Here is a 27,360-nt window from a genome sequence, read left to right as displayed (position 1 = left end):
CATTTATTTATCATCATTATCTATGATTGGTGGCTCCATCTATTCCAAGATTACTCAAACTTCTAACCAAATAGTATCAGATTATTTCCACTAGGTGGCACTAGTATTTAATATCATTTAATCGATATCGTTTCCTGTCGATCTGAATATCATTTATTTATGGAGTTAATTTCGATATCGATTAAATTTTATTAAATACTAGTGCCACCTAGTAGAAATAATCTGAGACTATTTGGCTAGAAGTTTGAGTAGCTTGGAATAGACGGGGAAACCAATGGTTTCTCATTCCCAATTTATTTATCATTATTTTTATAAACAAATGATATCCAACTCGACAAGAAACGATATTTCAAATAAAATATTCTCCTTATAATTGTTGCAATCGTTCCAAAATGAAAAAGAACGGTACTCTAAGATAAGTTGTATGACTCTTTATTATAATAGCAATAATAATGGGATAGTGGTAATATTAATAATATGCATTATACATTTCTTATTATCCATATTTTCCCATAAACATACATCGAACGTTTGAACCGCAAAGTGCATTAAAGATATTATATATATATATACCATAATATGTTACATTAAGCCCGAAACGAATCACTCATAAACCATCATATACATACATAACGTACAGCTCAATTAATACTTTTGTTTAATCTTTAACGTGTATTATTTATAGTCCCTTCCTGCCATTCGCTGACTCGTTGCAAGTATATACAGTGGCAAAATTAAATGTATACATACACCTCTGACGTTTACCGTTAGCTAACAATTTTATTCTCAATGAAATAAATTAAATAAGAATCCCTGTCGACGTTTAAACACCGTTATAGAACGCTGACGATTCAGCCTCTAAGAAATATTTAATACAAAAGTTTATCAAAGACATCGAAACAGTAAAGGTCAACGGTGTACGAATATTTTCTTATACCGCTATATATCACTTTGGGAACTTTTTAGATCAATCGAATCGAATTGCATCCCGAAAATAACGATCACAAGATTACTGTCTATCACGTGACCCTTATCTTTTCATCGAAACTTTGCTCCACAGATATTATTGTTGTCTCGCCGATTAAAGAAAGGAATAACGTAATCAAAACGGATGTTAGTCGCAACAAAATGCCATTTTTCACAAAAAGAATTATTCTGATTTTGAATGTACACCTTTAGAAAATAACATTCTCGTTGATTGTTGATTACTATTTGACCGCGGCCGCGGCAACATGCGAATTTCCTGTTTCCCGAGAGGACTTACGTTTACATAATATGTACAAATCATAAATTTTAATTATATATCTATATATACGTATATACATGTAACGTACACTAAGGAACGCGTGCACATTATAATATGCTACAATTTCTGCGCAACGTATACGTCTTGAAAGCATAGTCTGCGTTGTCACCAGTATAAAACCGAAAAATAGTCTACCGTCTATTCCGCGAGAATTGACAAAACCAGCGTCACTCCAATTGTGATCAATGGCGAGGAAAAGAATCTACTAATTAAAATGTAAATGGAATTCATCGACCTTCCCGCCCGTCTGTGCCCCTTAAGAAACTTTTCATGGAAACTCCTAAAGTAAAAGGAATCAAGGATGTGTCCTGTTCTTTTAACACGTCAAGCGCCACGAAAATTTTCCCATAGAGTTTGTCTTTTGTAGTAAAGAAAAGTGGGAGTAATTATGAATTGTTTGCAACGTTTGCGTGTTACACTATCAACTTAGTTGCCTTAAACATTTTTATTTCACATCGGTTGTCTTGTGTGTTACGATTGTTTTTTAGTCATTCAGAAGCGTCAGTCACCAGTGACCGACACGGCGCTTAACGTGTTAAGTCGACGGATACCTGAACTGTTTCCGGTACGCTCGATATCATCTCTACAACGTGTCGTTTTGCACTCGATCGTTGTTCGTATCACAAAACGCTGGACGTGTTACTACGAGAAACCGATCTAAAGGCTTATCCTACATGTTTTGTACATCGCATCGTAAATCTCTATCCCTCATAAAGTTCCCAAGATTTCCAGTTGAAACTGAACCTCCTCGTCAGTTAGTATCAACTAAATAACATGTATGGAATATAAAGCAATCATCGAATAATGTCCCTCAAAAATCTACTTGAAAAAAGAAAAAGAAATCACTTTGACCAGTCGACGGATCAAGCGCTTTATGGCGTAACTGATTCCTAATGAAATACTCGAATGCTGTAAGAGCACCATGAACTGTGCACCTTTTAATTCGTATAAATAAACAATCGGACAGAAGAGAACAATCGTGTACATTAAATTTCCTTGATTAAAAAAAAGAGAAAAAATGCGTAAGGATAGTCGTTACTTCTCCCTATGGTTCTCTACCTAAAGCGCTAGGAAAAGGACTACAAGTAGGATTACGGAAATTTGAGAGCTCGGTTGTGTTGCAAACAGGAAGAAAAACAAGGCGTCAAGCATCTCGTCGGTTCCCCCCTTCGAATCTGCATTAGATACATGGCAGTCATGCTTCTTATCGATAAAACCTCGGTGTAATGATACAATAGCTCGACGGCAGATAACAGTAGCTGCATTGCACATCACCTAACAATTGGGATCCATAAAATTTGTCATATACCTAACATTTCTTACATTATCGATATTTCGCTTCGCTTTATATAATTGCAATAATTGCTCTCCATCCAGCGTATAAAATCAGACTTCCATATCGCATCGTGTCCCTAGACGTGTAACAAATTATCGAGACGCATACGACACGATTAACATTATTTCAGCTATAGTTTAGTCCCGCAATCATCATCATCATCATCATCATCATCATCATCATCATCATCATCATAATCATCATCATAATCATCATCATCATTCGTTTACAACTTAACACTCTCGACCGTAAAATTAACATTTCTCGTACGTTATCATCGTTCCGACACCGATCATCTACTTTTCCTTTCGCTACTGGAATTCTGCCATTGTGATACTAGAGAACGGTATAAACTTGAAACACACTGAAACAGTTTTAACAGTGTCCAACCCGTTCGCTCAACACACGTCGAACGAGTTGAAACGCAAGGGCTTTGGAGTAAGAAAAATATCTAGTTTTTACTATTCTCGTGTTCTCTCTCGTAGAGCCCCACGAAAACATTCCATTGGAAAATGAAGCATATAAAAGAGTACCCTGTGTGTTATCAATGAAATCAACTATGGACAATCTGGGTCGTTCAAACAATTGTATCTCTTGCTAAAGGATCTCTTTACTCGGATACTGTAATGTTTTCCAAGCTCACTGTATTAAGTGAAAGCAACAGTTTACCTGAACAGTAAGCTGTTGGTTTCATTCAGAAATAAACTAGCGTGGATCCAAGTGAAATTGAAAGTGGAAACTTTGCGTGTACTCGAATAAAACGGATAGCGCGTTCAGTGTCGTTCACTTACTTATTTCTGAGGTATCTTTGCCGGTGTGTTTGTGTGTGTGTGTGCTTTACAAAAACTTTGATTTCATTCGCGTAAAGTAAAATCATCCTAGAGCGAGAAAAGAATCGCTCGTTCTGATCAGCGAACTGGTCAAGGAACGTCTCCCGAGTTCTACCGCGGAGGGTACCGACTCTGCTGCATAGTTTTCGCTGAATGATCCTTCATATCACTCGGGTTGTACATCGTTGGTCCCTAAAAACAATGATTCGTATTAGAGATGAATCAGGAGGAACATTAAATCAAGATTATGTACATAGATATTCTTAATTCAGCAGAATTGTTCGATTTTACCGTTTCCATACAAGTTGTTGTAAAATAAGATTAAGACAAAGGTAAAGTTAATGATTTGTTCTCTTTTTCTTTATGTTTTCGAATATAATTGAATAATCAAGTGCAACATAGGCACGAATACTGATTGAAATTGATAAGAACATGTGAATGTACACTGCCGCAACCAAAAATATATCCTTCACCAAGCTTTCCCATAGTTTTGCCATTTGAATCTTATAAGATTAACGTGCTGACATGATATAAGCTTGATTTAGCGGTAAAGCTGCATGGTGGTTATAAATCAAAGATAAAAGGACTTGTGTGAAATCTATGAAGAATATGAGCTGGTATTTTTCAAGTGGCAGAGAATTGCACAAAAGGGAAGGATCACTGAGAAGTGAATTTTCCATGATAGAATGATTTTTGTGATAAGTATTGATCTTCTTACACTTTGGGAGCCTCTTTACCTAGAAGAATGTGCCAATTAAAATACACTCTTTAATTTAAAGCTATAGTGATAAATTGAATTGAAAGATAGTGTAATATAAGTAAGTTAGAATTTGATTTGTCTACCATGTGTTGCTCAGTAGAACGTACGAATGATCACTTCTGGAATGAGAAATGATGCTGGATTACCTTGTTCCTTGGGAGGAGACGCGGATCCCTCATCGTGTAGCTCTGCACCTCTCGCGATAACGAGCTGGTTGAGCTCCATCGAGAGAGCTGTGTGCCATATATAACACAACAATTTTGTCTCACTAACCAATACTTGCCCTGTTTGCAATGATTAGGCATCAAAGTGTACGAGTATGCAACACCGATGTTCATAAAGGTGAAGATACATTGACTGTTTACAATAGATACAATAACTTTTTTTCATTACAACTTCATTAGAGACTGGAATCATCGGTATTGCGAGTCTCCTACATCACCATATAAAAAATGCAGTATTTTTATAATAAGTGTACCTTAATTCTAATAATTAATCATGTTCAAAGTCATAGCAGAAACACACTAGCGCGTAACATTTACCAACTACTACACTGTTAACCTAAAACACCTTCTCCTTTACTGGCAAAAAGATTATCTACATGCAGAACTGTGTCTAAAGCAATGCGAAGCTCTGAAATGGTGTTAACAAGATCACACAAAAGTTAATGTCGAAAGGAAGAATGTAAAGATACGTTGAAAAGCAGCTTTCTATGTGTCCATTGCTTACTGTCTTATCATTTCACCATAGTCATTACAGCTCTAACACCAATTTGCTGAGGTTGTCCAGGTGATCTAGCAAAGAACTAAAGCTTGCGATATTGCATCTGCATTATGTTACGTACACTCTGAACCATGCTACTGGATAAATGTGGTCATACCATGCGTACACAATAAAGAGATCAATGTATAAAATTAATAAAATAGTCCTTACTATCTGCAATAATTATTATTTGGCTACATCATTCTGCCTCCCCGACTGCTTGCAAAGAAAACATAAAAAGAAAGGTAGATTAAACACAGATTGCCAAGAAAAGAATATCTATTACAATCTTAGAGAGTCTAATTAGTATAGTGACCGTTAAAATGACACAGGAAGCACGCGGTTTTCAAAGAAACAGGAACGAGATCAGGTACACACTTTGTCTTTGTTTAACACTGGATATCTTTGAAAGAAAGAAAACCCTACACACTCGAATTTCTTTCTCTCTCTTTCTGTTACACAATCTAGACGACCAAGAGAACGTACAACTTCTATACGAATAAATTGTACAGACACAACTGAAGGTTAACGTAAGAAAGCAATTACTCTATACACTGTTGAAGGAGTAGACAATGCACAAAACTAGGGGAAACTTGTGGCATGTACACGTGAACATTACGACCGTGGTACTAAAGAGAAACTGATCTGAAAGTGACATCTTAACATTACAGTTCCAGAGGCAGGTACAACGAAGCTGCATACCAGCATACTGCAGCCACAACTTAAAGATAACAAAGGGGGTTGTGTACAATTAGTCGGGAACTGTAGAGGCACATACTGCAGCCATAACTTAAAGACAATATATATAGGGGCTGTGTAGAATTAGTCCAAAACTGTAGACGCATATGTGAAACTGTATTGTTAATGTTGTATACAGATGTAAATGTAGAGTGACTCACAAACTTATTCTAAAAAAAGGTACTACTTCGCTAGATTACTTGAAGAACCAATAGTACTATCATTCTGTGAGTATATGGACGAATACGTGAGTCACTGTACGCAAGTAGTGACAAGATTGAGCACATAAATACAAAGGTAATCATATCAGAGAACTTACCCCTTGAGACGCGTTCTCGGAGACGTTTGTGGAAAGTGCAACGTCTGCGGTTGGCAAGAAAGCCACAGGTCCATTCCGGTCGTTAACTGTGATTTCATTTAAAGAATTAGTTACAACAGACTAACAGTTGTTTCAACAACTGAATATTCGAACATTCTGGAAAACTACCTGGTGCAGGAATGAATAATTGAGGCGAGGAAGTTGCCATAGGTACCATTGGAGATGTGATCGGGGTTGGTATATTCGAGGGTGCTGCGCTGCCCTTCGAGCCAGCCGGATTCATCACATCTATATAATTAGCTCGCATGTTTCTCCCTTTCGGCAATTTAAACTTATTAATGGCGGACTCGTCAGCTTGAGGGGGTGGCTGAGACAGTTGGGAGGAATGCTCCGCAGCGGGTGCCTTGAACCCCATGTCAGAAGCTTTCGGAGGAGGGGCTAACGTTGCAGAACCACTGTCTCCATCTTCATCCTTGTTCGTCCACTTTTTAGCAACAGGATCCCACACAATCTATCAGCACACAGGACACAACTTGAGACAAAGTTCCACGTGCACATGGGAACACAAAGCGACACTGCATCGACTACAGGGCTCAAACAGAGTTGCATTCTAAGTGTTAGGAACGACACATGAAACGCGAAGCCAGAATATATCAACAATTCGTTAGCTGTTAATCGACTATCCGAACATTGAGGTATATACTGGCCTTCTCCGCTGCCGCCATTACAAGACATTCAATTACCATAAGTACCCGCGTGAGCCCTTAGGGACATAGAACAGAAAGCTGTGATTGTTCAGTGATCTAAGAACTAGATCTAAACTGCCTGGCACGTCGTTGACATTCTTACCGTTGGATTACTGTCGTCGGGCAGAATCATTTGGTTCCTGGGCTTCGGAGCGAACTTGCTGAACAGACCTCCGATCCACGAACTGTTCGATGGTTTCTTCTCCGTCGGTTTCTCCGCGGTTTTCTTGGCCGTCGCCGTTTGCTTGGAGGACGGCTTCGGCGTCTCCAGCGCGTCCAGCTCCTCCAGCGGGTCGTACTGCTTCCTCGTCGACGGCGTCATCGAGATTGCCGGCTGCGGCGGCTGAAATGAAGTATACGATTGATCATCGCAAAATTGTCCCAGCAAAGTTAATCACTATCCACTGTGACAGCGCACGTGTACGTTTAATCCGATTAGTTCCGGTGAAACATCCTTGCGAATCGTCTTACCTTAGAACCTGTTCTAGTCACCGTCACAGTAAGCAGTGAAAAACTTTGCTCGCTTAAGAGAATTCTATTTTACGGTAAACGCGGTGTAACGAGAGCAGGCGATGTCTTGAAAAGTCCAAGGAGAGTTCGGTAATATAGGAAACTTTATTGTACATTCAACAACAATAAACTTGTATACATAAAGTGGCGGCTAGACAGAGCTCGATCAACCCTTTGCACTCGAGAGGCGACTCCCAGTCGATGATCTGATACAGGAAAATTATAAACTCTGGTATTTATCATTAACCTTTGATATCTAATTTATGTACGATTTCTTGTTTATTTATTTTCTCAAAATAGCTTGGTACTTAATTTATGTATTTCTTGTTAACCCTCTATGAGCCGAATTTTGTTTATTATAACAAAATTCACGCAGTAAGAAATATCAGCATATGCACAGAAATTAAAAATGTATTCAATAGTTCCAATAGTTTTGTTAAAACGAATATATCTTGTAACTTTGAAGTTTAAGTTGACTAATCATTTAACGTCATTCGTCATTTTGCACTAAAAAATTAAGTCAATTTAAGACTTCAAAGTTACAGAGCTTACAGAGGGTTAAATTCATCTCAAAGAATCTACATCTAATTAAGTACAGAGTACTTCAAGCGAAGAACTTTCGAGTGCAAAGGGTTAACTCTGTATCAAAGGTCTTCTTAACAACTCATACTCTCTAACATAAAAGCATATGAATCTTCTCTTCAACGCGGGGACACCGATCTCGCGGCGGTGGCTTAATCGCAAGTTCGCAGTAACGCGGCGAACGCGAAGGAGAGAAGGAGGAACGATGAACAATGGTTACTTGCTAACGAGCGCACTCGTCATCTACTCGCAATTCGTGGGGACGTCGATGTCGTACGTTTTCATGGTGGACTTCTCGACGGGGGCGTCGTTGAACTCGGCCAGATTCAGATCACTTCTAACGGGCCTAACCGGCAAATCGATCGGATAGGTTCCGCCGAAGACGAGCGGCTTATACCGACACAACTCGGAAGAGCTCTGCGAGGCGTTCGAATAGGACCACGCGTCCACCGTGTCGCAAATCACGTCTTTCCGGCGGATGTGGGGTGCTACTCTCATGACCTTTTTGTCCTCGAAGTTGCAGTACTGCTTCAGCGTCTGACTGTCGGTCTCGGCCGGCCGGGGCGATCCTCTCGGCGCGCGCGGGTCGAACTTGGACAGCGAGTCCAATCCGACCTCGCTGAACTGCACGTCCAAATCGGTGGTGGTCGACGAGGTCAGGCTCCTTAGACTGTTCTCCTCCGGTCCGTCCGAGGTCGGATCGTTCTCGTCGTCCGACTTCCTCTTCGCCTTGCATTTCAGGAAGACGGGGGGCTGCGAGGAGGGCGGCTTCACGTATCTGCCGTCTATCTTCTTGATCCGCCTGACGCCTCTCGGCGAGAGCTTGTCGGCCGGCAAGAGTTTCGGATAGGCCGCCGTGACCTTCGGGTACGTGATCAGTTTCTGGGATCTCGTGGACGCCTCGTCCAAGACGCCCGACCGATAGGGGTTCGACAACGACGACGAGCCGGTCGAGCCACCGACGTCCGACCCGGAAGAATGAGAAGCGACTCGTGGCTCGGTTAGCGGACCGGTCAAGACTTTGCGCCGCCGTAACGAGCTAACGTCGCCGTCGTTCGGCGACCATTCGGGTTCGATACTACTAGCCGCAGTGGCCGCGTGATTACTTACTTCAGGAGTGGCCGTTTTATCCTCTCTTTCCGTCTGTCCGTATGCAAGCATCAAGAAAAACGTGAAAAAAATGCGTTATTTCCAGCGAGCGCCGTGTACGGTTCGTTGGGTAATCTACTTTGACACAGTTCTACGGCGGGGTATGTATGCGACGGAAGTGCGATGCAGAACGTTGGAAGCTTAATAGAGATGTTTACTTGGTAGCCTTGTATATTCGAATGCGAAAGTTCAGGACGCTTGACCTGGAACGACACTTACCTCATAGTTCCATTTCTCCTGTTGCTGTGAACTGTCGGTGTCACCTTGTTCTGAGGAGTATGGGACGCTGGTTGACTGCTGCTGCCAGTTGGTGACAGTGCAGTCGTTCCTCCCGTAGTTGCTCTGGTAGTAGGAGTCTTGGTTCCAGTAATCTGGCTGCTGGGATTGCTGGTACGATTCCTCGGTGTTCCTTGTATATTGCATCGTTTGGTCGAACGTGTCCGGTATGTTGGATGGCAGAGATAAGGGCTGCCATTCTGATTGCACTTCGGTTGAAGGGACCTCCATCATCGACGATGGACCTTCTCTGTATTCCGGTTGTGGAGGATTCCAGTGTTGCTGCTGCTGCTGCTGCTGCTGCTGCTGTTGCTGTTGTTGCTGCTGCTGTTGTTGATGCTTTGTTTCATAGATTTCTTGATTCTGCGTGGCACTATACTGTTCTACTTTCGTCTGCGACCCATAGGCATCACTCTCGACTATTTCTCCAGACTGCAAGAAAATACAAGCTAGTACTGTTATCATTAATATTATCTCCATAAAGCGATGAACGAAAATGAAACTTACGTAACATTTGCTGACAATCTCAGCCAAATTATCGAACCAAGGCAAAGTAATGGTTTCGTCGGTGGAGTCCTTGTACACTGGATCGTGGAATTTAATCCTGTCTCCCAAATTGTACACGGCGCAGATGAACGACTTCTTGTACTTCGACGGCTCGTTGGCGATATTTACGGCGATCTGTTCTATGTACAATAAGGCTTTCTCTATCAATCCGTGGTCCATCATCTTCGACGCCAGGTCGAACTTGAAGGTCTGAAGGTCCACCAAGGTGAATCCCGGCTCGCTGAGGTTCCTCGCGTACTCGTATATCTCCGTGAGCATCACGGCTTCCGACGTGAGGAACGTGTTGTACGGTTTATGGTGATTCGCGCCGATCAGTACGAGCTTCACGTTGCTGGACCCGTAAGCTCCGAAGTCGACTTGCGAGAGGATGTAGCAGAAGTGGGCCGCGTGGATGTCGCCGCGCGCGGAGAGCGTGTCTCCGAGGGTTGTGATCGAACGACGGTTGATTTCGGGATTGGAGGACGTGTTCGATATGATCATGGCTAAATGGGGTCTCCAGTCGTCCCACCGTGGATCCGAGATACTGGTGACGACGGCGGGCACGCGACCGGAGTGCAGTTGGTACAAGGTTTGCAAAGGATCGTGGTACGGTAAACTATTGGCGAAACGAGTCATCACGGAGGCGTGGGTGCGCTTGTCCAGTTTGCTGGCCAGGAACAGCGCGTGGCCCCAGAGTCCTTCGTTCATCGCGTATTCTGTGGGATACATTATTTAATAAGCATACGCGATGAAAGTTATCTTAACACGTTAAGCTCAAAAAATAAACAATCCATCGTTGAAAAAGTTTCCACAATCTAAATGAAGGAATATCAACTTCCCCAGGAACAATAGAATAAACTGTACAATAAATGCCCGTGAACCTAGTGTTAATGGTGCTAACTTTTTCAACGATGGATTGTTTATTTTTTGAGACAAACATGTAGTTCTTTTTTTTTAGTTTTTTGTTAGGATGTGTTTTAAGTGCATTTTTCCTGCATTTAGGGAGGAAATACACTTCATTATTTGATTTTTCAAACTAAATTCCACGCTTAACTGGTTAATGATTCTTGAAATAAAATATTGAAGTAGGAACATACCTAAGGCTTCCTGGACTAAACCATACAGTAACGTGTTCCTAAATTCGTCTGTTATTTGCTCGATACTCTTGCGCGGTTTGCTTTCTATTTTTTCTGAAACGGATGCACCATCTTGAGTACCCTGGCATCCGTCCCCACCTAACCCAGATCTTTGCGATATCACCGACTCTCTCCTTCCTGCATCCTGCGACTTTTGCTTGTTTAAATCGTAAGGATACGCTTCTTTGTTTCTGAGCAATAAGGCAGCAATATCGACACCAACGACGTTCTGCAATGACACGTGCAATTAGGAGTGAACATGGTTGACGTTAGAGACATAAGAAATATGTCATACCCCATTCTGTTGAATCAGCATGATCATTAGTTCGTACAAAAGGATGTACGAAGCACGATCGGTCATCTCTTCGTTCGATGCAGCTTTTTTGATTTTGTTCTCGCAATATTCGATAATGGTCTTTTTGTGAGTGACTCCCCTGTAGAGAACAAACGTCGTATAAGGAGAATAATTAAATATGTTGTGTCTAAGCAGGCATATTCTAAGGTGCTACAAATAACTGTAACAAGCAAAATGATAAGTAACCGAGCTACTAGAAATAGGCATGCTTAGACACATGAATGTATCGATTACACTTGCTTAATTAATGGCCCAGGATACGCTCGTAAATCACGCGTGACGGGATCATGTAAGAGCAGGTTGTCCAATCTAAGAATGTCCACCTTGGCTCTTTCACCATCAGTCGGATAAGACGGAAGCACATGAATCAAGGATCCGATCGAAAAACAACCTAAGGACGTGACATTTTTATCAACTGCTACATTGTGCGTCCTAAACGTATATTTTAAATAACTTAATACTGCACCATATGCATGGGAAATGGAATATTTGATCGGCGTCATTCTTGCGGAAGCACTGGTCGAGTCCTCGAGCAAAGACATGTCGCCTAAAGTTCGTTTCTCGCCAGTTGTTCTGAAAAATATAGAATTCTCGTATAAATAACAGTTAATAAACATTAAAAGCTAACAGAAGAATAAGCTGCATAAACATCTATTTACTGATGGTATCTAATGGAATACTATACTGATGATGAAATACTAATCACTATACAATGTTTTCCATTATCTACAAAAGATGAACAGAGCTTTGCTAATATCTACATAAATAAAGCAACGGTATCTAGCACAAGAGAAGATACTCTACACGCAACGGATATGTTTCAACTAAATTACTTTTGATAGATAGCGAATGCGACAGTTTTCAGTATCTGTTGCAAGTGTCCAACCGAGAGGATTCCCTCGGTCTCACCTATTCAAATTTAGATAACACGGTCTCCGCTGTGGACTCCTGGCCCATCCGGGACACCCGAAATACGAGACATATAATGCTTTGTTTGGCGAATGGAAGCATGCACTTGGATTCGTAAAAAATCTAACACATAATCGATATTATAACATCCGTACAAAAATGGTATCTGAGAAATCGGGTGCGCTCGGTTCTTTGCGGTTCGCGATGCTCACCTATCGTCGCACGAGCTACGGCCTGAATGAACGCTAGCCCTGTCTTCCGGGTAATTAGTGACACCATGGGCGACATGCTGCTGCTGATGTTGGTTGGCATAGTACTTGTGATACCACTCCGAGTAGGCAGCAGGATTTGTACGTCGCAAATTCTCTATGTACGCGTAATAATTGTTGGCATAATGAACGCCGTAATCGTAGCCAGGGTAACCTATGGAAACACATGTACTTTGAACATTTAATTTCTCAGAGAAATATAATGAAAGGTACAAAAAATGGTACGTACCATTATAACCATAATAAGGGTCCCTCGATCGCACGTAGTAGGCTCGGTCTCTGTCGTTGTAGGAAGATCTGCTAGATGGTCTAGAACTGAGAAACAGATTTACAAAGTATTGAGACACTTTCTCTCTACACTGTTAACCCCTTGACCTATAATATCGTGTCAGACTCGTGACAGTTTTCAACTGAATCTGACAAATCTAAGTTACTTATTTTTTTAACATAAATACTTTTCTATTGTCAATCGTTAACCTTTGGACTAAATGTAGATAGAGAATAACGATCAAAACTTCCTTTTCTACTCGATTATTAACGCTACAGTAGTTGTATTGATACTTAACCAGTTATTATTAGTAAGTTTATTATTTTTTTGAGTTTCAATATGACGTGTATACTCAAACACAGTTAACTGGTTAAGAAACGAATTACAGGGCAAAGGGTGAGCACACATTCGAACGTACCCTCTGCTATAAGGATCATCGTAGTACAAATCTCTCATGTTGTAATCGTCGTATCTCCTCGGCCGTCTTTCGTCTCTCCTTCTGTCGCGATCGAGGTAGTCTCGATCTCTAGAGTACCGAGGATCATAATCTCGAATCTCCCTGTCTCTCCGACGTACATCGTCGCCCCTGTCCCTTCTGCGATCGTCGGGCCGTCTTCTGCTGTCCCTCTCATCCAAGTCGTCTTTAGTTTTGCTCCTTCTCTCCATGTCTTCTCTGGTGTGCCTGTCCAAATCATCCCGGCTATGATGCTTCCGGTCATCCTCTCTGTACGGTATATCCCGGCGATCGAATTCATCTCGGGCGTTATACGGTCGGTCGCTGTCCGCCCCGCGACGACGATCGTAATAGTAATCGTCGTCGTACTCCCGTTCACGATCGTAGTAGGAGTTCTTCCGTTCGTATTCGTATCGTCGTCGTTCCGAGCTGCTGTCGCGCCGTCTTTCCCTGCTGTCGTCCCGACTGTTTCCGGATCCTTCGTCGTTCTCGTCGTCGTACGAGTCTCTTCGGTTCGACGAACTGGAAGCGCCCTGTCCTTCGCGTATCGACGCGCCGACAGCCTCCTCGCGCTTGCTCCTCGAGTCGCTGGCTGGATCCGGTATAGCGGCTGGAATAATAGGACACATTGGTAACAGGCGACACAATTAACTCTTTGCGGTCGGAGATTTTTTGAAATATAGAGAACCAGATGAAGCTAAATTGTATATCGGTTGCTTAGATAACTGGAAAAGGGAAACTACGTACTGATCTCCTGCTGTTTTATCAATTAAATCGTTTGCTTGCGACTTAGCGTTGCAAACATGAACATCTGATCTCAAAATGTCGACGTCCACAAAGGGTTAAATTACCAATAAGAGACTCAAGGTATAGGGAAGTTCATCTTACAGACTGCAGAAGGGACTTCTTGAGAACCTGTGACTACTCTTCCATTGGGCCTGTCGTCCGAGGACTGGACAACTTCGTTGGGAGATGCACCCCCAGGTATTTGCCTGAGGTTCTCATCCGTCTGTTGATTAGGATCTTCAGGTTCATTGCCTCTACCAGGAACCTCCCGTGTCTCGCTGGACTCCAACATAATTGGAGGTTGCGACTGATGTCTTTCTTCCCCGGAGGGATCATTCCGAGACTGCTGGGGAGGTAACGATCGTTCTCTGCCAGACGGATCGTTTCTACGTTCCAGTGTATCCGAGTCTGACCGCGAAAGCAGAGAGACACTCCTCTCTTGGCCAGGAGGGATGTCGCGTCGCTCGGATCTTTCAGTGATGTTCCTCAGCTGAAGACTCTGCTCCTGACCGGAGGGATCGTTTCTCCTTGGATCCGACAACCTTTGAGCGGACTGAACGTACTGTTCCTGCCCTGTTGGATCGTTTCTGCGTGGATCTATGGAACTCGACTGGCCCGGCACTTCTCGTAGAAAGGGAATATCGTTAGGCACTTCATCGTTCTCGTCGTCCTGGCTTGGTGGAGTCGGTTCGTGCTCTTGATGGGAATCGGTTAATTCGCCGGTTTCTAAAAACGTGTTTCTGTCGTTCGATGCGAATTCGTAGTTGTCCGGTACCTGTGGGACAATCTTTACTTAATTACCGAGTACGATAAAATAAAGTTGATTCGCATTTTTGTATAATGATGACATACCTGTTCCGGTTGAAGAGGTGGCAAGGATCGTGACGGCTGTTGGACAGTGGGTACTTCTATGTTGTTCACTTCTTGTCGAAAATCACGTGTATTAACAGTTTCCTTGACAGGATTGATAACCGGTTTTGGATCGTTGTCCAGTGTTTCCTTGTTTATGGAATCTCTTGAGCCATATATATCGCGTTGCTGCAACGACGGTGTAACTACCTCCAAATTCCCAAATTCTGTAGGCTGTTGGATGTTTTCATAATTCTCAACGTTCTGTTCGACGTTCCAATCCTTGGCTGGCCTGATATGATCCTTCGTGTACCATGTATTGTCCGAGGAACGCGGCAATGCGCTTTGATTGTACCACTGATCGTATCCACTTTGCACCACGTTATCTATTGGCGCAATACTTAATGCCTGATACGTGTTGTGCGCAGGATGATCTTTATTAGTGCTAGGTTGGTTGTCGATGGAATGAGGATGTTCCGTTGCAGGCATGGGGTAATCCGAAGATAGTCCGGGTATATGGTCAGAGTTAACATTATGAGGAGCTGCATTCTGACTCCATACGTCTGCAGAGGTTGCAGGGATTTGTGCTTCTGGGGTCTCGCTTTGATGTTCCACCTGTTTACTGATCTTGGAACTAAGACTCAACTGTTCTAGTTTTGCAGGTAATTCCTCCGATGAATTAGTTTTGCCCCATTCTATCATATCACCTACTGGATTGAATTCATTGTTTTCCTGTACAGAAACGTTTTCAGAGCTTGCAACGGTAGATGTAGTTTCTGGAGTAGATGACATGTTGAGTCGCGAGTCAGGTAGTTGGGATTTGGGGACGTTTGCTTTCGCGTGTATAGTAGAATCTTTAGAGATCATAGAATTTGGAATCGACGAGGGTATAGATTTTTTCCTCTCTTCTGGTTCTACACCGGACTCCAGAGGTGGAGGCATGTTAGGCAGAGAATGATGAGAAGATACTATACGATTTTGTTGCCAATCATTCGAAGGAATAACACCAGCATTATCTGGTTTAATACTTTCTTCCGGTAAGTTATTGTTTTCCTGTTGCTCTTGTAACCACTGATTAGTATGCAATTCACTCGTATGTTTCCATTGTTGCAAAAGATCTGTATTTGCTGTTTGAGGCCAAGAATTAAAATCATTATTGACACTGGAACTTTGTAGTTGTTGACTCTGACTAGCTAATACAGATTCATGATTTTGATTCCATGGAGTTGGCATGCTCATTTGACTGGACCAATTGTTTGCATCGTTTGTGGAATGTTCTTTTTTTATATTTTCTGTGGATGGCAGAGGAAGCTGATTCGATCTACTTGGCTGTAACGGCGGTGTGCACTGGTTACCCATATCATCAAAATTTTGTACCTCCTTATCCATTTCTGGATCTTGCCAACGATTGGATACATTGCTCTGCCAATTATTTGAAGGCATTAAATTTGTTTGTTCGGACTTCTGCCAAACGTAATTACTACTAGGTAAAAGAGGATTTGTTGCTTGAATCTTCTGATTTTGTATAGTGGACCTTTGTTGCTGATATGAACCAGTTTGAGGTTGTTGCTCATTTGTCCATTGTGTATGATCATAATCCAAAGATCCAGACTTAATAGAACTCGGTCTAGGTGGCGGTGGTGGTGGTGGATATTGCTGGTATGGGACATAATTCGAGTAAGGTGGAAAAGAATCCGAATGATTTGAAATTGGCTGCCTGTTACTAGCAGTTCCATGTGTATTTCCATCTGACATAGTATTCTGATTAATCAAATCAGTCTTGTTACCGTTAACATTTTTATAATAATGATCCTGGATAGAATTGGACATCAGTTGTCCTTGATTTTTATATGGTGGCACATAATGCTGTTGTTGTTGTTCTTGTTGAGATGTTTGTTGTTGCTGTTGTTGCTGCTGCTGCTGCTGCTGCTGCTGTTGTTGTTGTTGTTGTTGTTGCTGTTGATTATCTGTCTGTTTATCAAAGTCCCAATTCCATGAATTATTCCAAGAATCAGCTGCTTGTTTTGACTGATTCACAACCGCTGATTGATGTTGCATAGAATCATTTGATGGTGTATCTGTCTGTTGTCTCATCATAGGATTCCATATTGTTTGATTATGAGCTCCATATCCTGCTTTAGACCTTGCTGGTCTGGCTCTATAAGGATTCTGAAAATGTATTTTAAATAATAATATATTACTCAAATTCATATCTATGTAAATGATATGTTAAGGTCACATTCTACTTACACTCATACTGCCTTTAGGACAGTACCACCTATTTCTTATTTATAGTAAAACCTGCAAATTAAAAGCCATTTTTCATACCATATTAAGTTGATAGAAAGTATATGTATAAAAACAATGTCATTACTTTCAAATTAATATATTTGAGAAAGCTACCTCGCAAACTTATAAGCATCACAATAAATTATAAGTGAAAGTATATATTCTCATTACAGTTATCATATCAACAATGCCATAAAACATACGTTTCTAGTAAATATTGAAAAACATTATAATTATCCGAATGGAGGGAAATCCACTTTCACATATAAATGGCAACATATGTGTGTGTGTGTGTGTGTGTGTGTGTGTATACGTATATATATAGGTCATTGGGTGCTTATTTTACATTATTCTAATAACCCTTCCCGCGAGCACGTTATGCCACATACAACCGTGCAACGATATGATAAGCGAAACAGAGATACGTCGAGAAGTCAACAAGCGAGAAAATCAAAATTTGAAATCCGTTAAAGCCAGCTAGAGGTTGGTTTGGGAGACAAAATTCCTTGCGCTTTCGCGCGAGGAAACTCGAAAATTAGTTTAATTATGTAACGAAAATCATGAGGAAGCACTTTTCCTACGCTGAGGCAAAGCTGCCGGGTAAGAAGAAGGCTGCGATACGAAAAATTGGAATCCTCAGGATAAAAAGTCAAGATACCAGCTGTGATAGCCAAGTTAGCGTTCAGGGACCTCTTGTACGTTCACTCACCTAGCTATCGTATCTGGCACTGGTGTCCATACGCGAGCACAAGCATTATTTTCTTCCAAAGAACATTCGAGCCGTTGCCTAGACAATTTTTCGATCCCTTATACTCGTGAATCAATCGTTTACGGGACTGAAATGGAAAATCACAGAAACCCAGGCATTTTACGGATACTACGAGGGAAAGGTGTGGGTTAAGCACGTCACGAAATTTTTCTCCTTCACTTTCCACGCGAGCAGAACCATAGACGCGCACAGCGCGGACGTGTTGATCTCAAACGTCAAAGAGATATACGACGAAGTATCGTCAGATGGCATTACTGTATTATTCGAAATTTCAATTAAATTTGGAAAAAATATATCTAAAAACGGCAGGACTATATTAATTTCTAGTGATTAATATATTAATAGAATTAAAATAATATTTGAATGAATATTTCAGAAGTGAAAGTGCAACAAAAAGATTCTATCTTGAACAGCGATAACATAGAAACGGTAATGTCTGAAAGATAGTCTTTTTTTGTTTTCCCTTTTATCGCAAATGTATAAAAGTTTATTATATTTATAACACTTTCAGACGATAACGCGATTATTCATATGCGTTTGCAAAATTTGCGGACATGCGAAGGCGAGAAATTATTACATGATTATTTGAGCTTCGAAGACTTCACACCGGCTGACGTGGTATACCAAGAGTGGATATTTAACGAATCGGCCACACCGTGGCCAGTTCCGCGTAAATGGATTTCAGGTGGTGAAGTTTCGACTGTTTCACGGGGTTTTTAAACAAATTTTTCGATATTCACCGTTAGCGAATTCATTGAATTTTCGGGAAAATGGTGTTGCTGACAATGATTGCGAGGATAGCGGATGGTTTGCCACTTGCGGCGACCATGCAGGAAGACGAACAGGTTAGAAATCTGTTATGATGAAACGTCAAAAATTTTTTTATCAAATTTCACGACATTTTTTATGATAATATTTATACGTAACTTAAACATAAGCGAGTACAACATTCCATTGGCGCAGAAATATTATATTATTATGCATTATACAACTTCACTGAACGATGACAGATATTTTTATAAATTACTTACAGAGTGGAAGAAGTATCTTAGACTATCAGAATCAGGCAAAAATGTTATTTAGAAAATTGGGCCCTCAGTCTCCGGCTAGATGTACTATAGAAACAGGCCCATATTTATTTCAGTAAGTTTTCTTATCATAATTGTTAGAAAATTATATTCAACTGCTTAATATCACAATTTTATCTATTTAAATTGAAAGTATTACAAAATTATCTATTTAAATTTACAGTTACCTGATTGAAAATGAAGTATGTTACTTGGTACTATGTGAAAAGAATTATAGTAAACGCGTAGCATACAGTTACCTTGAAGATATTGCACAAGAATTTCATTCTTTGTATGGTAGAAGGGTCAACACAGTTACCAGGCCTTATAGTTTTATCGAATTTAGTATGTACTTTGTGTAGTAGAGATTTTAAGCATAATATGTAACAATATTATTAATATATTTACTTTCTCAGATACTTATATTCAGAAAGCAAAGAAAGTTTTCTTGGATGGTAGGTCAAGAAGGAACATGAATGCTCTGAATAGCCAATTACAGGATGTGCAAAGAATCATGGTTCAGAATATAGATGATGTCTTACAGAGGGGTACTGTTCTCTCAGGTAATGATCTAATCTAAGTTATAAAAGAATAGTTGTTATTCAAAGTAACTTTGTATTAACTTAAAACTCTATGATTTTCCAGAGTTAGATACAAAAACACAAAATTTGTCCATGTTATCGCAGAAATACAAAAAAGATGCAACTCACTTAAATAGCAAGTCAATGTATGTGAAGGCCGTGGCTGGATTGGTTGCATTCTTGGTCTTCCTGTTGTATTTCTTTGTTCTTTAGTTCAAATTACTGTTTTATTTGTTATCACTGTGCAAAGACCATGGAAGTTTTTACTCAATCTGGTTTTCTTCAAGATTGGTATTTACATTATTTTTTTCTACAAGTGCATGGTATGTTTATGTTTTGACTCTAAATGGGATTGAAGGAAATGTACATAAGTTATATTCCAAAAAAACTTGTTGTAACGAATAAGGTGACATTGATACCAATTTCAAAATATTCTATCATATGTATGTATTGCCATGCAATAAGTATAGTATGTAATTATTTTACATGAGTAACATAATGTACAACCATCACTGTTTCAATTAAACAAAAACAACGCTGATAATTTTATAATAAGTAAAAGACAATATGTACAGCCGTATTTATATTAAATGAAACTTCAAATCAGTTTTATTAGTTCATTCAGAAACAGTGAAAATTAGTATCACTGTTTTATTCCTCTTTGAGGCTGTATTAGCACTATTTCTATGTGTACCTTCGTATTGGATTGCATCATTTATAATATCTTTCATGCAGTGTAAGTAAAACGAATGTATTAAATTATATTTATTTTTGTGGTTTTAGTATTCTTTGAACTGTGAACAATCATATTTATGTTTTTGGAAAGGGAACCAATGAAATGCATTACAAATAATTATATGTTATTATTAATGTTATTTTATATCACTCAATTGTATTGGTCTATTGAGGTATTGTATTTACAATAATAAAAAAATTGAATTTATAATAAATGTACAATAAGTTCACTCGTTTAAATCAAGAAGAATAAAAATCTTATATACTTACATATTTTTAGATATATACAAATCACATTACTGTTCCATTTTTACTAATTCGTTATAATTAGGAATGTTAAAAGTTTTTACACGTGATACTTCATTTTCACGATCACCATTACCTCCTTCTTCTTCAGACTCTGAATATTCAGAGTTAAAAAAATAATTTACCTTCGAATTATTTTTTAGTTTTTTATGCATTTGTTTGTACATTTGTGTTTTGCTCCGCGACGTGTTTTTGTTATTCTTTTTATGTATGGAATCTTCCATATGTTCATCATCTAAAATGTTATTCGATTAGTTATTTTATAAATTAATGTCGATATTGATTATAGTAAAAAAGAAAAATAGATAACCCACCACTGTCAATTATTTCATACAAATCAGAATGATCTTTCAAGATTACATATACAGTTGGAAATTCTATTAGAGTTTTATTCTCTAAATTTTCTTTCAATGAAAGAGTAACATCCAATTCGTGAAACCTGATGGATAGTTATGTGCTATTAAGTATCTTGTAATATATGTTCGACTGAATAAAGTAAAATGAAATATTCTTACTTTGAATCTGACTTTACTACTTTTTCGGCTTTTAAAAGGACTTTTATTCCAGATAAACTGGCTGCTTGATAAAATTGTAATCTATCTTTCAAACACATTTTTAAATTTAACTCTTCAATATCACCTTTATTTTCTAATGATTTGATGGGATCCAAAATGTCCTCTATGATGGTTGATAATCTTGTATCTTCTAAAACCCTACAATTATAATCATCTTGTACATAAAAAATAATACAGCACATACATTATTTAATGCATAAATCTATAAATACTTTAATTGTTATTAAATACCTTTCTGTTATCCATTTTGTATTTTCTGCTTGAGGAAAAATCCATTCTATTCTCCAATATAGTTCATTGGTTTTCCAATTTAAAAATGTTGTATTATTTTTATGTCTACTAAAATGTTGTGGCATAAATTGTAAATTAATCTTCCTTTTAAATGCAGCTGATCTAAGTTTATATAAATGCTGCAATCATAAAATTTATATTAATTCATGCTTAAAGTGATAAATATAAATTAAAGTAACTAACCATCGGCAAATTGTTTTGTTGTGTGCATTTTTTATATGGATCTCTCTTTAGTTGTTCAACTGATCTACCAACTTCCTCGAGAAGTCTGTAATCTAGAAATTAACAAATATTAAGCTTAAAATGAATGTTTGTCAACTGGAATTTATAATAATTGATATACAATATATAATTTACCACTTAAAATATCCAAGTCTGTAAATGATTTTAATGGTACAAACTTTGTTTTATCTCTGACACCGTCACATTCCAATTCTTTCTTGTGAATGTTTACACATTTAAGAGAACATGTTCTAACCTCGCACTTCGGACACGTGTATTTTGCAGTATCAGCAGTACATACTTCACATTTTTCGATCCTATAAATAATTTTAAATTCAAGTTAAAATAACATATACAAAATTTGAATTTATCTTTATAATTAAAAATTAAAGTAATCATTGATGTAATCATACTTCTCACTGGAGGTCGCCATATTAAATTGACATTCACAATTCACACCACAACTTGACGACTCGTGTACAATTTCAGAACTGTCAGTGCACTAAAAATATTTGATGATCTAATCACAGCGCCAGTGCTACGGTAATACTATGAACTAATTTACTCTTTCACTTTGCATTCATTAAAAAATATATAAAATGGTTGATAACGAATAAGTAGTAAAAGGAAATAGTAAGGTTTCTACACATTAATGTTACAAGTAGTTTCCAATTTTAAGATTTATTCGTTATATTTCTATATGTACATATTTGTAGATATTTCACGTATATTTCCATTTCCTTTAGAAACATAAAATAGTAAATGCATCGACATCAAAATATGGATAATTTAGCTCTATTCTTTCGCTGGTTTTGCTCAGCAGTAATATTCTTTTCTGATGCTCTTAAATCAACGAGCTCTTTTTGCTTCTCATTATACTTCATTACAATATTATTGTATTGAATGCTACCTTTCGCATGTCTTCCTAACGATTCTTTTAACTTGGATGATTCTCTTTCCAGTCTTAAAATATTTTCTCCAATTTGGAGGCTGGCTACATTTAATTGTCGATTCGATTCTGTTTTAAGATCACTTTTACTTTTTGTGATACTAGTTTGGGGTTGATTTTTAGCTGCAAATAAATTCAAATGTTTATGAAAGCATGGAAGCTATATACATATATAATGATACAAGAATTCGTTCTTTAACGTACGTTTATCACCTAATGTTGCATTTATAAAATTAAATACATTATTCTCTTCTCTTTGTTTTTCTCTTTGATACTGCCTCTCCCTCTGTTGCTCTAACTTTTGTTGTTGCTTCCGCATTCTACGTTCAACGGAGAATAAATTTTTGTCTCCACCTGCATTTTCTCGCAATTCCATGCAATAATCTAAAGAGTGATACATTTGTAGTATGATGTACTCGAAGCTGTCAATATATCTATAATGCAGAAGAGAAAGCCATACCTAAGGATTTACCAACTGGTAATACCGTTGCTTCAACTGGTTCTACCCGACCGTCCGATCGTTTTCCAAGACCAGAACCCACTATGTATCCCATTTGAGCCATTAACTTACTACCTATACCGCGAGTATGCTTTTCCCAATTTCCGAGTGGTGCATTATTATCCATTGTAAGGAGAGACTGGTGAATTACTACTTCCTTAGGATATTCTGTTGAGTCACTTTCACTGTCCGACTCTTCAGATGTATCTGACATTTCTAAATCTGCGTCATCTATGATAATAAATAGCATGAAAATCTGCAGTACATTAAATTTAGGTGTATAGTACTAACCAAGTGGCAAGATGTCTTGTAAGAAAACCTCAGCAATGTTACCACTTGCTTCAAACTTAATTCTGAAAACATCTCCAACTTTTTCTGGCATTTTCAGTACGACACATCTGTGCCATAGTTGGTTTTTTTGTTTTGCTAATACCCTGCTACCCATTTTTATACTTTGAAAATCAGGCTCCCTATCGATATATACACAGACATATGTACTCATGTCTTCATGTTTATATTTCACTAAATCTTAAGGCTGATTTACCTATATTCCTTTATGCTAGACAGTAGCACTAGTTCACCATGAGAAAACCTGCAATCCTCGTCAGAAAACTTACACTTTCCATTCAAATAGTAAGGACATGGAAGCTTTTCTTTGTGCGTCGGATTTAGGAAGAATACTCTGACCTGAACAATAGTTACATTCTCTTAAGCATGCAGATGTACGTAAAACAATATTGAACAACTAAGATCATCCAAGTTTCTAAGGGATTTGCTTCGAAGGACACATTTAAATTAATATCATAACACGATGGAATACAGTTTCATACACACTGGTCCTCTTACCTTCAATTCTTGCATGTTTCTTATTTCTGTATTGTTGATCCCGTAAACTGAGCATATCATAGCATTATGATAACCGATTCCTCCCCAACTGCTACCATAAGGGGCTCTACATTTCATGCCCTCCAACTGCTTCAATTCTTCCTACAAGATGAACTTGCACCGTATAATTGTGTCATTGCTATGCCGTATAGAATACTTGCATACTGACTTCTATATTGTTTGAAGTTCCAGCAGCTTGTTCATTCTGCTTATTACTCTCAGAGTCATCTGAGACTTTCTCCAGTTCTGCCTGATGAAGTTACAATGAAAAGGGAACATAAGAATTCCTGTTTTAGAGAATGTATCGTTCGTTCGAGTCTAAGTGTAAAAGGATCACCTTGAACAAGGCGTATTCCTTCGCCAGTGGATCATTGTCGTCGTCACTTAAAATCTCTGTCGAAGACTCGTTTCCCGTGTCACCCGATTCGATGCTCTGTAGACTTTCCTTCGTTAAATTAATTAACTCTTCTATGTCCGACTGTAAGCTTAATAAATTCTCCCGGTCGGTTCCTTCGGCCGTCGATGACAGTGTGGCCTGAACCTGTGCCAGCTGACAAGCGTTCAAATGAAACAGAAATAAACTGTGAATCGAGGCGATCGTTTACAAAGGTTAATCCTTGTAAAAAGGACCATTTCGTACCTGTTGTTCGTACTGCGCTATAGCTTCCTTTAAACTTTCCGCGTCTGTCATGATATTTTTATTTTTATAACGAGGTCAGGTTCATAGGTCCTTGAAAAACAGGAATCGTCACAATGAATACGTTTGACAGTTTACATTTATACTATACTTGTCGTTTTCCTTAACGATCGGAGTTCACGCACAGTACCAACGCTCAGGGGATGAAGTCTACCAAACTTCAGTCGCTTCCCGCAACGTGGCGACATCTTCAGCAGGGTTTGGCAAGTTTATAAAATATGTTTTATAAACATTTTGTATTTATGATATAATTATCATTCAAATGTTCAAAACACTGCAAAGAAATACGGTGGACGAAATTTTATTTCATACAAATTTTCTATCGACGTCAAAATTCCACTCTCATAAGTGAATATGAAAAGTGCTTACATCGCCTCGGTAGCGCAGTAGGCAGCGCGTAAGTCTCATAATCTTAAGGTCGTGAGTTCGATCCTCACCCGGGGCAATTTCTTTTTGCAATTATACATTATATTTCAATCATTATTTTTTATCGCCTCATAAGGAGGAGTATCGATTAACTATACTCCAAACTCTAAAAATTAGACCAGCTTCAAAATCGCAATACTTTTCGACGGGAACACCCGCAAAGATGGCAACCGCGAAGGCGTCGCGTCGTAAAAATGCGAACGTGCCACGGCGGGGAAAACAGGCGACGGTTTCCGCGAACGGGAAAAGAGAACTGGAGACAATTATGTAAATGTAACGCCCGCCCGGGGGACTCGAAGCGTCTTGGAATTGAAACGTGGAAGTTAAAACGAGTTGTGAATTGTTTGCTGCCCTTTAGCGATACCGCAATTTGCAAGCAAACAGCCCATTAAGCTGAAGCAGCCGTAGCCTCTGCCTTTCCGCGATGGATAGGTGTTGCGACCCTACCGCGGGAATAAATCTACGGAAAATCCGTCCAGGATATTTAAACCGCTCGTCCTCCACAAGGGAAAACAATGACAACGTACAGAAACAGAAGTCATCAACCGTATAAAAGTAACGATAAATTGGAGATACAAGTTATTTCTCGACAGTGTCAGCGAACTCGTACGAATCTCGAAACGGAGACGATCTCACAGAACGAATGCTTCACGATGAATGTCGTCTATCGTGGATACGATCATCATCCTCATCCTCATCATCATCGCGTGGTCTAGCCTCGCGCGTCGTCCTCTCGCGCTTATCGTATTTTCAGGGTGATTATACGCCGGTGGATGTCGGCGAGTCGTGGCAGAAAACGAGAGGAACGCGGAGGAGGCGGAGAAGTTTGCACGGCGAAGAAAAAGCGCGATGGGATGGGCGATCCAGGCGATTTTCGCGGGTTATTTTATGCGGCCGCTATTGCATCCGTTACGTATAAATGCAGAGACGCGGCCCGGTTCGCAGGTGCACAGCAGGCTCGTTGCAAGCGCGGTTGATTCCGCGTTGATTCAGGCTGTATTCAGTGCATCGAGTCCCGCGAATGAAAAGGCGTTCCGCTTTCTGAATATATTCCAATTAAAAAGTCGGAGCTTCGTTACACTCGGCCCATCCCTCGCCGCCGCCCTGCACCTTGCACCCTCCATTCCTCGCCGCGTCTCTCTTCAGCACCCTTTCCTCCTCTCTCTCCCGCCCTTCCCGCGATTTCGTCTTTTCCCTCCGCAACGCTACCCTTCCTCGTCCTTTCACTTCTGCTTTTTACCTTCCACCAACGGAGCCGCGATCCCTTTTCGCGTACCGCCGTGCAGTCAGCCATCGTTCGCCTCCCCCCTCCACCCCTCCTCCTCCAGTTTCTCCAGCAATTACTCCGCCGCTTTTTTCTTCCCCCAAGAATTAGAATTATACATCCGCGCACCGGTCCGTCTTCCTTCGTCCGCTGTCCGTTCCAGGCTTCCCGGCTGTTCCCGATCGACGGATTCGCGGATGATCGGTTGCTCCTCTCGAATGGGAATGCATCGTTGAAACGCGAATGGTATCGATAAGAGCTCGAGGAAAGCGATTGGATGGGAATACGCTTGGAGAACGTAGGTTAACACCTATTCTCGAACGATGATCCGAGTTCCAGGTATGGAACAGGAGTCGGCGATCCGCAACCCTTTCATCCTCTAAAGCAGCCCTTTAGCCTAACTGGAATAATTCTACTGAATTAATAACCTTTCGAACAGATTTACGGAAAAATGGCACTCCGCTAAGAAAAGGTTGCCGACCCTCGGTCCAGAGTGATCGCAGCGGGGCGGATGGCTATTACGGAATAATAGCTTCTAAAAAAGCAGGCTACAATTAATCGAAGGCCGGATTCACTGATCCAGAAGGATCGGTGAACGATGTACGCGCGCCGGGCGCTCTGTCAAGTGTTTAACGACGCCGCTCACAGAGGGTAACAGAGGTGAGGGGTGCGCATCGTGCGCCGCGGAGGGATAAGAAGCGCGTGTCCAAGTGCCAACACGACTTACGCACGTATGCACGCGCGTACACGGCTCGACGACAATGCGCACGTGGCCGAGTACACGCGACGCCACTCGTGTGTCCCAGGACATCTCTCTTTCGCCGGAGTCCTTGACTCTTTCACGAGGAGATCCAGCGGGGATCGTCGATCGCGTAACCGCGGGGAGCATCCGATCGCGGAGGAGGCAGCGATTCACGGT

The 27,360-nt window shown here is 40.1% G+C and overlaps 5 protein-coding genes and 1 non-coding gene across 14 annotated transcripts; 2 read left to right on the top strand and 4 right to left on the bottom strand.

Moving 5' to 3' along the window:
• Window positions 1–482: 482 nt before the first annotated feature.
• Window positions 483–18,124, bottom strand: Sec16 (endoplasmic reticulum export factor secretory 16). Of its 8 annotated transcripts, XR_012999750.1 has the most exons (20): window positions 17,885–18,124; window positions 17,137–17,187; window positions 14,890–17,055; window positions 14,140–14,812; window positions 13,216–13,861; window positions 12,759–12,844; window positions 12,473–12,683; window positions 11,818–11,924; window positions 11,586–11,742; window positions 11,292–11,430; window positions 10,958–11,225; window positions 9,822–10,576; window positions 9,258–9,746; window positions 9,000–9,032; window positions 6,901–7,140; window positions 6,220–6,562; window positions 6,052–6,137; window positions 5,166–5,210; window positions 4,379–4,465; window positions 3,626–3,664 (listed from the first exon to the last, which is right to left on the bottom strand). XR_012999750.1 is itself a non-coding variant. In XM_076372343.1 (19 exons), exons 2-18 carry the CDS (start codon window positions 17,140–17,142, stop codon window positions 5,181–5,183), a joined length of 6,435 nt encoding a protein of 2,144 aa, XP_076228458.1. In that variant the 5' UTR covers window positions 17,143–17,187; window positions 17,885–18,124; the 3' UTR covers window positions 483–3,664; window positions 5,166–5,180. The 8 variants fall into 8 exon arrangements, 7 of the variants coding, with proteins under 7 accessions (XP_076228458.1, XP_076228454.1, XP_031849461.2 ...); XM_076372343.1 differs by lacking the exon at window positions 4,379–4,465 and having other exon boundaries at window positions 483–3,664; XM_076372339.1 differs by lacking the exon at window positions 5,166–5,210 and having other exon boundaries at window positions 483–3,664.
• LOC143175092 (uncharacterized) lies at window positions 7,158–8,993 on the bottom strand (the record flags this gene model as incomplete). Its single annotated transcript, XM_076372214.1, has 1 exon — window positions 7,158–8,993. A coding segment is annotated over one exon (861 nt), but the record flags the coding sequence as incomplete, so codon positions are not given.
• A 102-nt stretch (window positions 18,125–18,226) lies between the features above and the next one.
• On the top strand, window positions 18,227–20,075 carry Sec22 (vesicle-trafficking protein SEC22). Its single transcript, XM_031993610.2, has 6 exons — window positions 18,227–18,373; window positions 18,456–18,789; window positions 18,978–19,087; window positions 19,196–19,356; window positions 19,428–19,574; window positions 19,657–20,075. The coding sequence occupies exons 2-6, from the start codon at window positions 18,715–18,717 to the stop codon at window positions 19,803–19,805; spliced, it is 642 nt and encodes a 213-aa protein (XP_031849470.1). The 5' UTR covers window positions 18,227–18,373; window positions 18,456–18,714; the 3' UTR covers window positions 19,806–20,075.
• A 389-nt stretch (window positions 20,076–20,464) lies between these two features.
• LOC116434827 (box C/D snoRNA protein 1) lies at window positions 20,465–22,265 on the bottom strand. Its single transcript, XM_031993608.2, has 7 exons — window positions 22,135–22,265; window positions 21,857–22,038; window positions 21,683–21,774; window positions 21,440–21,618; window positions 21,149–21,346; window positions 20,948–21,072; window positions 20,465–20,868 (listed from the first exon to the last, which is right to left on the bottom strand). The coding sequence occupies exons 1-7, from the start codon at window positions 22,152–22,154 to the stop codon at window positions 20,624–20,626; spliced, it is 1,041 nt and encodes a 346-aa protein (XP_031849468.1). The 5' UTR covers window positions 22,155–22,265; the 3' UTR covers window positions 20,465–20,623.
• A 125-nt stretch (window positions 22,266–22,390) lies between these two features.
• On the bottom strand, window positions 22,391–24,915 carry LOC116434833 (zinc finger CCCH-type with G patch domain-containing protein). 2 transcript variants are annotated; one of them, XM_031993615.2, is made up of 10 exons: window positions 24,843–24,915; window positions 24,695–24,784; window positions 24,392–24,604; window positions 24,224–24,304; window positions 24,016–24,156; window positions 23,714–23,856; window positions 23,461–23,639; window positions 23,131–23,400; window positions 22,875–23,054; window positions 22,392–22,793 (listed from the first exon to the last, which is right to left on the bottom strand). In XM_031993615.2, the coding sequence occupies exons 2-10, from the start codon at window positions 24,743–24,745 to the stop codon at window positions 22,495–22,497; spliced, it is 1,557 nt and encodes a 518-aa protein (XP_031849475.1). In that variant the 5' UTR covers window positions 24,746–24,784; window positions 24,843–24,915; the 3' UTR covers window positions 22,392–22,494. The 2 variants fall into 2 exon arrangements, with proteins under 2 accessions (XP_076228460.1, XP_031849475.1); XM_076372345.1 differs by lacking the exon at window positions 24,843–24,915 and having other exon boundaries at window positions 22,391–22,793; window positions 24,695–24,748.
• A 208-nt stretch (window positions 24,916–25,123) lies between these two features.
• Window positions 25,124–25,196, top strand: TRNAM-CAU (transfer RNA methionine (anticodon CAU)). The gene has a single exon. It is a non-coding gene; the product is annotated as a tRNA-Met (tRNA).
• Window positions 25,197–27,360: the final 2,164 nt, after the last annotated feature.

The sequence above is a fragment of the Nomia melanderi genome, chromosome 11 (assembly GCF_051020985.1).
Source record: "Nomia melanderi isolate GNS246 chromosome 11, iyNomMela1, whole genome shotgun sequence".
NCBI classification, from domain to species: domain Eukaryota; kingdom Metazoa; phylum Arthropoda; class Insecta; order Hymenoptera; family Halictidae; genus Nomia; species Nomia melanderi.
The sequence above is the reverse complement of the archived record's forward strand: the minus strand, read 5'-3'. Positions and strand labels throughout refer to the sequence as shown.